We start from the raw sequence: 12,076 nt of genomic DNA, 5'->3' as shown, positions 1-12,076 counted from the left end.
AAGAATAAAATACTGATACATGCTGAAATGTGGATGAACCTTGAAAACATGCTAAGTGAAAGAAGTCAGTCACAAAAGTCCACATGTTGTATGATTCTATTTATAAAAAATGTTTAGAATAGGCAAATCTATAGAGAAATAAAGTAGACTGGTAGTTGCCTAGGAGTTGGGAGGAAATGAGGAGTGATGGCTAATAGATACAGGGTTTCTTTTTGGGGTGATGAAAATGTTCTGATGTTGATTGTGATAATGGTCGCACAATTTTGTGAATACACAAAATCCATCGAATTGTACATTTTATTTTTATTTATTTATTTATTTGGCTGTGCCATGTGGCATGTGGGATCTTACTTCCCTGACCAGGGATCGAACTTGTGCCCCCTGTAGTGGAAGCGCAAAGTCTTAACCACTGGACTTCCAGGGAAGTCCCGAATTGTACACTTTAAATGGGTATATTGTATGGTATGTGAATTATATCTTAATAAAGCTATTAAAAATTTTTAAAAAAGAAACCCATTCTGTGAGAGCCACTTACAAGATACGTCCAATCTATTTATTTATTTATTTATGGCTGTGTTGGGTCTTCGTTTCTGTGCAAGGGCTTTCTCTAGTTGCGGCGAGTGGGGGCCACTCTTCATCGTGGTGCACGGGCCTCTCACTGTCGCGGCCTCTCTTGTTGAGGAGCACAGGTTCCAGACGTGCAGGCTCAGTAGTTGTGGCTCACGGGCCCAGTTGCCCCGCGGCATGTGGGATCTTCCCAGACCAGGGCTCGAACCCATGTCCCCTGCATTGGCAGGTGGATTCTTAACCACTGCACCACCAGGGAAGCCCACGCCAACTCTTAGTTGCGGCATGTGGGATCTAATTCCCTGACCTGGGATCGAACCCAGGCCCCCTACATTGGGAGCACAGAGTCTTAGCCACTGGACCACCAGGGAAGTCCCCCGCCATTTCTTATTTTGATGATATTGTGCTAGCTGGAGAGACTGTCCTGGACCCTTTTTATTTTGTCTAATTTCTGCTTGGAAACAAAATCGTTCCTTCTTTAGCTTATTTCTCTTTTACAATAGCTTATCACAGATGGTTAAAATAAATCAATAGGCACTTTTAGTATTCTTTCTGGAAATCCCCTAATCTAGGTCCACAAGTTCATTAAGTACATTTTCTATCTTCTAAGTTAGTACAGGTGGCAGCACTGCCAAACATTTTGTCACTACATAACACTGGTTAGTCTTTTTCTAGCCTCCAATAACAATTTCTTGACTGCTCTTCCAAACTCCACTAAGAGTTTCCTTGCTGTCTTTCCAGACCCTGCCTGCTGCCTGGTCCCAAAGCCAATGTTGTCTGTTTTAGGTTTTAGGATTGGCAGTACTCCACTTCTAGATATTAATTCTGGAACAGATACCTATTGCTAAATAACAAAGCACCCCAGAAGTTACTTACTTAAAACAAAAACCATTTACTTACTTGTGATTCTACAATTTGGGCTTAGTTAGGCAATTCTTCTGCCTGAGCTTGCTCATGAAGCTGCAGTCAGCTAGCAACCTGGGGAATCTAAGATGGTTCCACTCACAGGTATGGGGCCTTGGTACTGGCCATGGGGCCACTCTTTGCATGACTTTTCATCATTCAGTAGTTTAACCCATCTAACTTTGATATGTTGAAGGAATGTTCCAAGAAAGTAAAAGCAGAAGATGTGGGACTTCCCTGGTGGCACAATGGTTAAGAATCCGCCTGCCAATGCAGGGGACACAGGTTTGAGCCCTGGTCTGGGAAGATCCCACATGCCATGGAGCAACTAAACCTGTGTGCCACAACTACTGAGCCTGCATTCTAGAGCCCATGAGCCACGACTGCTGAGGCTGCGTGCCACAACTACTGAAGCCCGCGGGCCTAGAGCCTGTGCTCCACCACAAGAGAAGCCACCTCAGTGAGAAGTCCGCACACTGCAACAAAGAGTAGCTCCCACTTGCTACAACTAGAGAAAGCTCATGTGCAGCAACAAAGACCCAATGCAGCCAAAAGAAAAACCAGAAGCTGCAAGGACTATAAGGCCTATGCTTGAGAGTTCACATGACATCGGTTCTGCAATACTCTATAAGTCAAGATAATTCACAAGGCCCAGCCCAGAAACAAGGGGTAGGGAAATAGACTCCCTTTCTTGATGGGAGGAGTTGCAAACAATACAACATATTTAACCCCCCACAGGTGACTGCAAAAATTCTAAAGCAAATATAGTATTTAATGATTTTATGTTGAAAGCAACATAGCAGGAAGAAGATACAGATGCCCAATGTCACTATTTCCATTTAACACATTGCTAGAGGTTTTAGCCAGCACAATAAGGCAAGAAAATTAAATAAATAAAAGTTATCTGCTTGGAAAGGAAGAGATGATTTGTCATTATTCTATACATAGTTGGAAAACTAAAAAAATTTAAAAAAATATATAGATAAACTGTTAGAATTAATAAATGAATTTAGCAATTGTGCTGGCTTCAAGACCAACATACAAAAGTCAATTGTAGTTCTACAATTGAAATGAACTATTAGAAAATGAAATTTTACCATTTAAAATGACATAAAATATCAAAGATCCAGAAAAACATCTTAAAAGGATGTTAGCTCTCTATACTTAAAAACTACAAAACATTATTAAATTACAGGCATTTAAATAAACGGAGAGATATACCATTTTCATGGATTGGAGGAGTCAACACTATATAATGCTATCTTAGTTCCCTGGGCCTGCTGTCATAAAGTGTTACTAATAAAAATTTATTGTCTCATAGTTCGGGAGGCTTGAAGGCTAAAATCAAGGTTTCAGTAGGGCCATTCTCTCTCTGAAATCTGTATGGGAGAATCTTTCCTTACCTCTTCTAGTTTCTTGTGTTTAACACCAATCCTTGACATTCCTTGGCTTGCAGTTGCAGCACTTCAATCTCTGCCCCAATTGTCAACTGGTATTCTCCCTTCATGTGTCCATCTCTACATCTCTTCTTATAAGGACACCAGTCATACTTGATTAAGGCCAACCCTACTCCGATATGACCTTGTCTTAAATAATTACATCTGCAACAACTGTATTCCCAAATGAGGTCACATTCTGAGGGTTAGTACTTCAACATATTTTTTGGGGGGAAACAATTCAACACAGTGAATAACAAATGGCAATTTTCCAAAACAGGTCTACAGCCTTAGTGTAATACTAAACAAAATCCTTGCTGATTCTAAAATTTATAAGGAAAATTTTGTCACATTTGGCAAGATGATTCTAAAATGTATATAAATATGCAAAGGACCAAGAAAAGCCAAGACAGTCTTGGAGAACATAATGGGACAAAGGACTTTTTCTACCAGATATCAAGTTTTATTATAAAGCTACTACAGAAATAAAGACAGTGTGATATTTCCACAAAAAGAGACAAAAGGAATAGATTACATAGTCTTCAAACAAACCTGCATTTATGACAACTTATACATATACAGGTGATGATAAAGAACAGTGGGGGAAAGCACAGACTTTTAAACAACAGCACTTAATCAGTTTAACATTCACATGGAAAAATGAAACCTGACTTACTTCACAGCATACAGAAGATACAATTTTAGATGGATTGTAGATCTAAATGAGAAAGACAAAGTAATAACAATTCCATAAGTCAATCAGAACCTTTGGTAGGAAAATATTTCTTGACAGGACACAAGAAACACTAAGCATAAAGGTCTTTTATGTTCATCAAAGGACACCAGAATTTATATCCATAAGAAAATGGCAGACAGTCCAATACAAAAATGAGTAAGAGACTTGAACAGGCACTTCATAAAATAGGCTATCCATATATCAAAAAACATGAAAATGGGTTCAACCTCATTAGAAATCTGGGAAATCCAAAGTAAAATCACAACGAGATACCACTATACCCCCACCAGAATGGTTAAAATTAAAAAGATGTACAGTAGTAATTACTGGCAAGGATGTGGGGCAAATGGAATTCTTATAAATGGCTGGTGGAAGTACAAACTGAAACAACCACTTTCTAAAGTTGTTTGAAATTATCCACTTAAGTTTCATATATACACAACAAGCAATTTCACTGCTAGGTATAAACCCTTAAATATGTGTCACAAGAGGCAGGAATGTTCACAGCACTATTATTCCTAATGGCCAAACATTGGAAATAACTCAAATGTCCATCAGAAGTAGACAGTTAAACTGTAGCGCATTCATAAAGTGGAACACTATATAGCAGTCAAAACAAATAAACGACAGCCTCACAGATCATAGATGTATCTCCAAAACAATGTTGAGTGAAAACACATCAAATTTTGACTTTGAACAAGTTGATGTCTTCATTTACAGCTCCCAGACAAAAATTGTACCTCTTGGAGTTGTTGTGAGCATTAAGTGGAAAGATTCATATCAAGTGTTTACCAAACACTCGGCTTAATAAATATCAGCTATTATTTATTCATGTTCTCTTGGCAGGTCACCTTTCCAGACATGGGCAATAAAGAATGGTGCAGGGCACTTAACAGCGTCATCTTACGCCCCTTGTTTCCTCCCAACCTCTTTCTCTATCTTCTCACCATTGGGTTTTGGTCTCTTTAAGAAGTCAACCATAACTGAGGAAAGAGGAATGCTGGGAAATCCACTCAGCTCAGGTCTGGAGCATAATGGGAAAGGGGGCGGAGACTAGGGTTGCGCACGCGCAGTTGTCCGGGTGTTGCGTTGCGATGGATTAGGCGGAAAAATTCCCGTAAGAGAAAATAATCTTCGTCCCAGGGTGGGGGCCTTGGGTTCTACTCCCCCTTCCCCGGTCGGTGCTCCCCGGGAGCAGGGAAGGTGAGCGCGGCCGGTAGCAGCGGGAGGGGCCGCGTGGGGCGGGGCGGCGGCCGCGCCACGTGACGAGGCGGGCGCTGGGCGGAAGCGGCGCAGTCGGGCGTTGCGGTTTCGCTGCAGGAACACGCTGACAGGCATTTGCGGGTCGCGTTTTCTCCAAAAGATACAACGTTGCTGCGTTTGTACCCTGTGACAGGCGTGGGAATTATTGGTGGGGACGAGATTTTGGGAGCGATTACGACAAGAGAGCCCATAGATTGTTGTAACTGTGGCAGGTAGTCCTAAATTCTCATCTCTCGCACTGGTTATTAAGCCAGTTGCCCATTTCCATGTCTGGCTTGCCTGTTTGGGTAAAGACAACTTTGGAGAGTTTCCTTTTTGCTTCAGGTGTACTACGTCCTGTTTAGGGGAAGGGAAGTCCGCTGAATGACTAATCTTGTTTACAAGAAGGAGTTTGGGAAGCGGATCTCAGAGGGGCTCATTCCTGAGACCCTGCAGGTGGTCCACTTTAAGTAAGGGCATACCTGTTCATTTGTGGTGTTCATTTGTGGTGGCGACTTGCGCTCTCATCTATCTTTAAGCCGAGAGTTGGGGCCCTTATGGAGGCCTCTAGTGAAGGCTGAGTTAGAGGGGGTGGGGAGTTTGGTGTGCCCCATTTTGAGAAATATAAGCTGAGGTGGGCCTCCAAGTACTAATTCTCATGGACTTAGAAACAGTATTTCTGAGTCCTTTCTTCTAAGAGCTTGGTAACGTTCTCTCACGTGTTGGTCTGCCAGTCTAATTACCTCAGTAACTTTCAACATATAAAAGACCAGAGTATTTGTCTTTAAAGCTATCAGGGAAGTGGGAGCTATTGCTGTAAGACTTTATGTGAAGGCAGCTACCAAAGAAGCAGAAGGCAGGAAGAAAGGAGAAGAGTCATGGCCCCAGAAGAGTTGTTTTTTTTTCAAATGCTTAGCCCTAAAACCTTGTGCTCAAAACAAAGCTTTTGATATAGATAAACATGGAAAAAAAAAAAAAAAAGCCTGAGTACCAATCCTTTATGTTGTGTTTTAGGAATCCAACTATCTATCACCAAGAAGAAATCTATTAGTTTTAGACCGGGGAATTCCTTTACCTAAAAAATTAGAATGAAAGAACCTTTGGATGGTGAATGTGGCAAAGCAATGGCACCGCAGCGGGGGCTTCTGGACAAAATTAAAGAAGAACCTGACAATGCTCAAGTAAGCATTTCATATTTATTTTAAAATTTAAAAAATTTCTTCTTTTCTACCTGGTGAATTCAAATTTTTAGTTAGTTTCTGACTTGTAAGGTAACCCAAACTGATTTTTTCCCCATTAGATGAGTAAATCACCTATTCTGCTCTTTGAATGAAAAAAGATCTTGGTAACTCTATTATATTTCTTTTTGTGAGAAGAAAGTAACGTGTATTACCCTTTTTCCATTGGTACCTTTTTAAAAAGTTCTCTTGTATCTGATAGTAGTTTCTATTTATTCTGTAAGTATTTGTGGTCTACTCTGTGCCAGGCTCTGGGGATCCAGGAGTGAGCAAAATCAGTTTAGTCCCTTCCTTCATAGAGCTTGCACGTTAGTAGAGGAGATAGACATTACACAAGTAATCACATGATATATATAATTACAAACTAAGACAAGTGCTGTGGAAGAAAAGCCTGAAATGGGGAATCTGACCTAGTTTTGATTGGGGGTAGGGGGCTAGAGAAGGATTTGTCAGCCAAATTATGAAGAATGAATTGACTAGGTGAAGGCATGGAGGAGAGTGTTCCAGGTAGAGTGATCTGCATACAGGAAAGCTCTGATTTGGGAAGATGCTTGGTTCTTTTGAAGGACTGCAAGACCAGTGGGCCTGGAACAGAAGAGGTGCAAAAATGGTGATGACGATGATAATGATGATCATAATAACAATACTAATAGTGATATTAATATGTCAACATGTAGAGTATATTATATCATAATAACATGATCTTATAAATACTAACTTATTACTGTTAACACTTATATGTACTTAGACTGTGCCAGGCACCATTCTCACAACCATATTATTAGCCCCATTTTAGAGATGAGGAAACCAAGTTCAAAGAGGTCAAGCAGTTTACCACAGATCACAGCTCATAAATAGCAAAGATTGGATTCAAACCCAGGTATCAGACTTCAGAGCCTATGCTATCCTACTTCTAGGATGAGGCAGTGTAGGTAGTTTGGGGCCAGATTATGCAGAACCTTGTGGACCTTGTTACGAATTTTGGTCTCCTGAGAGCTTTGGGAAGCCATTGTAGGGTTTTACTTGGGAGAATAAGATAAACATGTTTGGAAAGATCATATGGCTACCTTTTAGGGACCCAGATTGGAAATCTGTGGAGATTAGTGTGGAGAGACCAGTTAGTTGTTTTGGCAAAAAATGATTTTTTTTTTCCTTCATGGACAGTTCTTTTGCTTTATACTCTAGTTATTGGCTTCATTGCATAAGCAAATCAATAATATTGAAAATATAAATAATAAAATAAGTAATAGTGATAATACTCTATTTCTCTTATTATCTCAAAGGCAGTGTCATTCCAGGACAGGGATGTCAAGTAGATGTTGTCTTGTTCATCCACTCCACGCCTTCCTAAAATGCTGTGCTGCGAAGGGTTCTGAGGTAGTGTCTACAGGATGTGGGGTGGGGGATGGTGGTATCCATGACACTTATTTTCCCTCCAGATGGTAAATTCTTTCTCTTCTTTTGCCAGAAGTAACCATTTGTTTGTCAAGTTTTGTGGGTTCTACCTTTTAAGAATTTTTTTTACCTTGCCCTTTCCTCCCTGTTTTATTATTTCTCATCTGGACTTTTATAACAGTTTCCTATTCATCGTCATGTCTTCAGTCACATATCTCACCAAAACTCTGTATAGTGATACTCTTTTTTTTTTTTTTTTTTGAGGAACAAGAGCCAAGTTTTTAATTTGATCATTTCTTCTATTAGAAGTACTCCTTAATGACATCCTTGGTCTGAGACTCTTTGCTTAACCACCACACAACTGCAACCATCCGCTTTACAGGGTTTTTCCTGTCTGTCAGTTTTACAGAGGCCTACCCATTCCCCTAGTTTCTTGTTACCATCAACCTTAATTAGGTTGTTTTGTCATTCAGCACAAGGGCCTTTACCAACTTGACATAAGCTCATCAGAATTGGATGCAAGCACACAGAGATGGGATTGGCACTTGTCTAAGGCTTTGGCAGCTTCGGAATCCCACATGCTAGGCTGTCCTGGATGAGGGTGGTCTTCAGCACCTCTTGTAAAGCAGTATTAATGTCCATTACACCTCCAGTGGAAATGCTTTCCTCCACCAAGGCGGTGGGTTATGGCCACAGCAATGGGTTATGGGTGGAGCCGAATCTTGAATGCACTGGGGCCTCTACCTCCCATGCAATTCCCCAGCAACAGGGAAAGAGCACTATGGTGCTCTTTATAGATCTGATGACACTGCTCTCTTTAAAGACCCTGTCTCCTCATGCGGGATAAAACATAAACTTTTTCGAACTATCCATGTTTAGGCCTTTGTTTTCCTCTTCAGTGTCGTCACTCATCCTTCCCACCTTTTCTTTCTTTTTTTTTTAACATCTTTATTGGAGTATAATTGCTTTTCAGTGGTGTGTTAGTTTCTGCTGTATAGCAAAGTGAATCAGCTATACATAAACATATATCCCCATAGCTCCTCCCTCTTGCATCTCCCTCCCATCCTTCCTAACCCACCCCTCTAGGTGGACACAAAGCACCAAGCTGATCTCCCTGTGCTATGTGGCTGCTTCCCGTTAGCTATCTGTTTTACATTTGGTAATGTGTATATGTCAATGCCACTCTCTCACTTCGTCCCAGCTTACCCTTCCCCCTCCCCATGTCCTCAAGTCCATTCTCTATGTCTTTATTCCTGTCCTACCCCTAAGTTCTTCAGAACCTTTTTTTTTTTTTTTTTTTTAGATTCCATATATATGTGTTAGCATATGGTATTTGTTTTTCTCTTTCTGACTTCACTCTGTATGACGGACTCTAGGTCCATCCACCTCACTACAAATAATTCAATTTCGTTTCTTTTTATGGCTGAGTAATATTCCATTGTATATATGTGCCACATCTTCTTTATCCATTCATCTGTTGATGGACACTTAGGTTGCTTCCATGTCCTGGCTATTGTAAATAGAGCTGCAATGAACATTGTGGTACATGACTCTTTTTGAATTATGGTCTACTCAGGGTATATGCCCAATAGTGCTTCCCACCTTTTCTAATCTATGCTCCTGCAAACAATTTGCATTTCACAAGAAGTTATATTCTGTTGATTTTTATTTCCTTGCCTTTGCACATGCCATTTCTTCTGCCTGTGTATCCTAAACTGGATACTTCAGCTTGGCAAAAAGTTCCTCCTCTTTTAAGATATAGTTTAACTGTCACTCAGGTAGAATTAGCCATTCTTTCTCTGTCTTTTTTTTTTTTTTGTCTTTTTTTTAAATCATGTAGTGCTTTTACATTTATTATGGCATCTGGAGGTCAATGAATTTGGTTTCCTGGGTCTGGTCTTATTTGATCTCAATTCCTTGCACAATGACTGGCACATGCTCAATAATTAAAATAAAAGAGGCTGTGTTTCACAGATGAGGAAACTGAGCCTGAAGGAATAAGTGACTTCACCAAGGTCTCATGGCAAAGCTGGGATACAAAACCAGTTTTTTAAAATTCCAGATCCAATATTTCTTTCATCATACCTTGCCTGTAGTATAAAAATTTAAGAAATATTGTACTGTGAGTTACTTGAGTATTCTTTCTGTATAAAAATTGTGATAATGAAAATCCGGTTAACAGCTTACATTGTAAATTTAAGTGGATAGGGACCTACTTAGTTCCTTTTGGTTTATATTAATGCTTCAAGGTGAATAGGCTATAATTTTTCATGATTGAGAGTGTGACCTATGGTGGAAAAGCCAATTGAACAAATAGTATGTGCAATTTTTCATGTCATATTTGAATATTGGAAAATAGGAGACAAAAAATTGAAAAGTTGAGTATTTTATGATATACTAAGGGTCTGTTCTGGATATTAAAGCTATAGTTGAGCTCTCATTCAGTCGTTCAGTGACTTTTTTTTTTTTTTTTTTCGTTCAGTGACTTTTATTCCTGTTTATATAACCTAAAGCACTTGTTGAACACCATTGTAAGCAGTTTACATGTGACGCTTACAACCCTACGAGTTAAGTATGTTATTATCCCCACCTTACATACAAGGACACAGAGACACAGATGGTAACTTGCTAAACTAAATGTAACACAACTAGTAAATGGGTGAGTTAGCATTTGAACCCAGGTAGTCTGGTTCAAGAGCCCAAACCCTTAACTAGGATGCTAAGCTTTGTTAGTTATTTTGTTTTCAGAGGAGCTACAAAGATGAAAAGATAGGGCCTCTGCTCTCAAGAGAATTGATAGTGTAAGGGGGAATAAAGGTATGGAAATGGGAGAGGTAATTATTTGCTGGGTGACTTCTCCCTGCCAGAAGGTATGCTACGTATGTCTTACCTATTCTCATTTAAACTCTACAAACATAGGAGGGGAGTATCCTTACCCCATTTTACAAAGGAGGGAACTGAGGGAAGGACAGGTTAAGTAACTTACAAACTCAAAGGAAGCATCAGAGCTAGAATAGGAACTTAGTTTTGACTGGCTTCAAGCATATATTCTTTCTGTTGCCTTGTGCCACTTCTATACAGATATAAAATCACAGTATTATGTAATTACTGTAATTTTAAATATTGTGTAAGGTGCATTGGGAGCACAGGGAAAGGATCCCTTATGTCTGTCTAGGGAGGAGAGGAAGGCTTCACAGGGTGGGTAGCGCTTGAGTTATAGCAGTTGATGGAGATCTTTAGACAGAGAAGAGCATGTGCCAAGTCATGGAGGGGTGAGAGAATGCGCTGTGTTTAGTGGTTGAGTATTTCAACAGTAAAGTGGGAGAAGAGAATAGATTTTAGATGTTCAGGTAGAATTGATCCAACTTAGAGACAGCAAATGAAGTATGAGGGTCAAGGAGGATCCAGGAATACTCAAGAGGTTTCTGGCTTCAGTAAGTTGAGTTTGTGACAATACCATTTACTGAGGGGCTAGGAACAGGATTTGGGGGGAAGTAATAAGTATTGGAATCTGTTGTGTTAAGGGGCTCGTGGGACATTCAAGTGGTAGTTTGCACTGGGAGGCATTTGCCCATATGGATGTGGTATTTAGAGATTAGAGAGTTATCTACCTGTAGGTATAGTGTTGCCAGATAAAAATGTAGAATGCTCAGTTAAATTTGATTACCAAATGAACAATGAATATTTTTTCATATAAGTATGTTGCATGCAATGTTTGGGGCTTACTTATACTAAAGAATTATTTGTTGTTTATTTGAAATTCAAATTTAACTGGTCATTTTATATTTTTATTTGCTATATCTGATGACCCTATATAGGTGATAGTTGAAGTCATGAAGGTGGATGAGATTGTTCAGGGAACAAAAGTAGAGAAAAGAGAGTAGCGCTCAGGATAGAAAGCTGGGAACTAGATTAATTTAGTGCTTCAAAATGGCTTCAAAGTAGTCCCTCAAGCAGCAGACTCATCATTACCTGGGAACTTGTTAGAAACGTATATTCTTGGGCCCTGCTCCAGACCTGCTGAATCAGAAATTCTGAGGCTGAAACCCAACACTCTATGTCTTAATAAGACTTTTAGGGGCTTCTGATGCCACTGAATTTGGAACCATTGACTTCAGGGGTGAATATAAGATCAATGAAGGATACTAAGAAATAGTAATGATGAATTGAAGTAATAACATAATCCGAAGACAACCAGTGGAATCATTGGCAGTGTCAGATGTTTCTGAGAAGCCAAGTAAGATAAAACCTAAAATTGTTTGTTGAGTTATGCAATAGTGAGATGATTGGTTATCTTAAAACACCTTCAGTTGAAGCAGTAGCCTGATTGCATTGTGTTCAGGAGGGAGTCAAAGTGAGGAAGTAGAGAAAGAATGGAATACTTTTTCTCTAAGTTCGGTTGTAAAGGGAGAGAGAAGAGAGGGCAGTAGTTCCTTAGGGAATAGGTTCCTTGTAAGCCGAAGGGAAGAAACCTATATGGAGGTTGTGAAAGGAACAAAGGCAAGAATGACTGAGACTGTCTTGAGGATCTCCACATTTGCTGCCCATGCTGAACTTTT

The 12,076-nt window shown here is 39.8% G+C and overlaps 1 protein-coding gene and 1 pseudogene across 11 annotated transcripts in view; one reads left to right on the top strand and one right to left on the bottom strand.

Moving 5' to 3' along the window:
* Positions 1 to 4,681: 4,681 nt before the first annotated feature.
* Positions 4,682 to 12,076, top strand: part of ZMYM6 (zinc finger MYM-type containing 6) — a 47,027-nt gene continuing 39,632 nt past the window's right edge. The window contains exons 1-3 of one of the 11 annotated variants that reach the window (XM_032645688.1): positions 4,722 to 4,759; positions 5,899 to 6,065; positions 7,406 to 7,499. In XM_032645688.1, the coding sequence (XP_032501579.1) occupies positions 5,989 to 6,065; positions 7,406 to 7,499 (171 nt within the window). In that variant the 5' untranslated portion in view covers positions 4,722 to 4,759; positions 5,899 to 5,988. The other 10 variants (XM_032645679.1, XM_032645697.1, XM_032645668.1 and 7 more) reach the window with 10 other exon arrangements.
* On the bottom strand, positions 7,820 to 8,201 carry LOC116757576 (annotated as a pseudogene).

Source organism: Phocoena sinus, chromosome 1 (assembly GCF_008692025.1).
Source record: "Phocoena sinus isolate mPhoSin1 chromosome 1, mPhoSin1.pri, whole genome shotgun sequence".
NCBI lineage: Eukaryota > Metazoa > Chordata > Mammalia > Artiodactyla > Phocoenidae > Phocoena > Phocoena sinus.
This window is presented reverse-complemented; position numbering and strand designations above follow the sequence as displayed.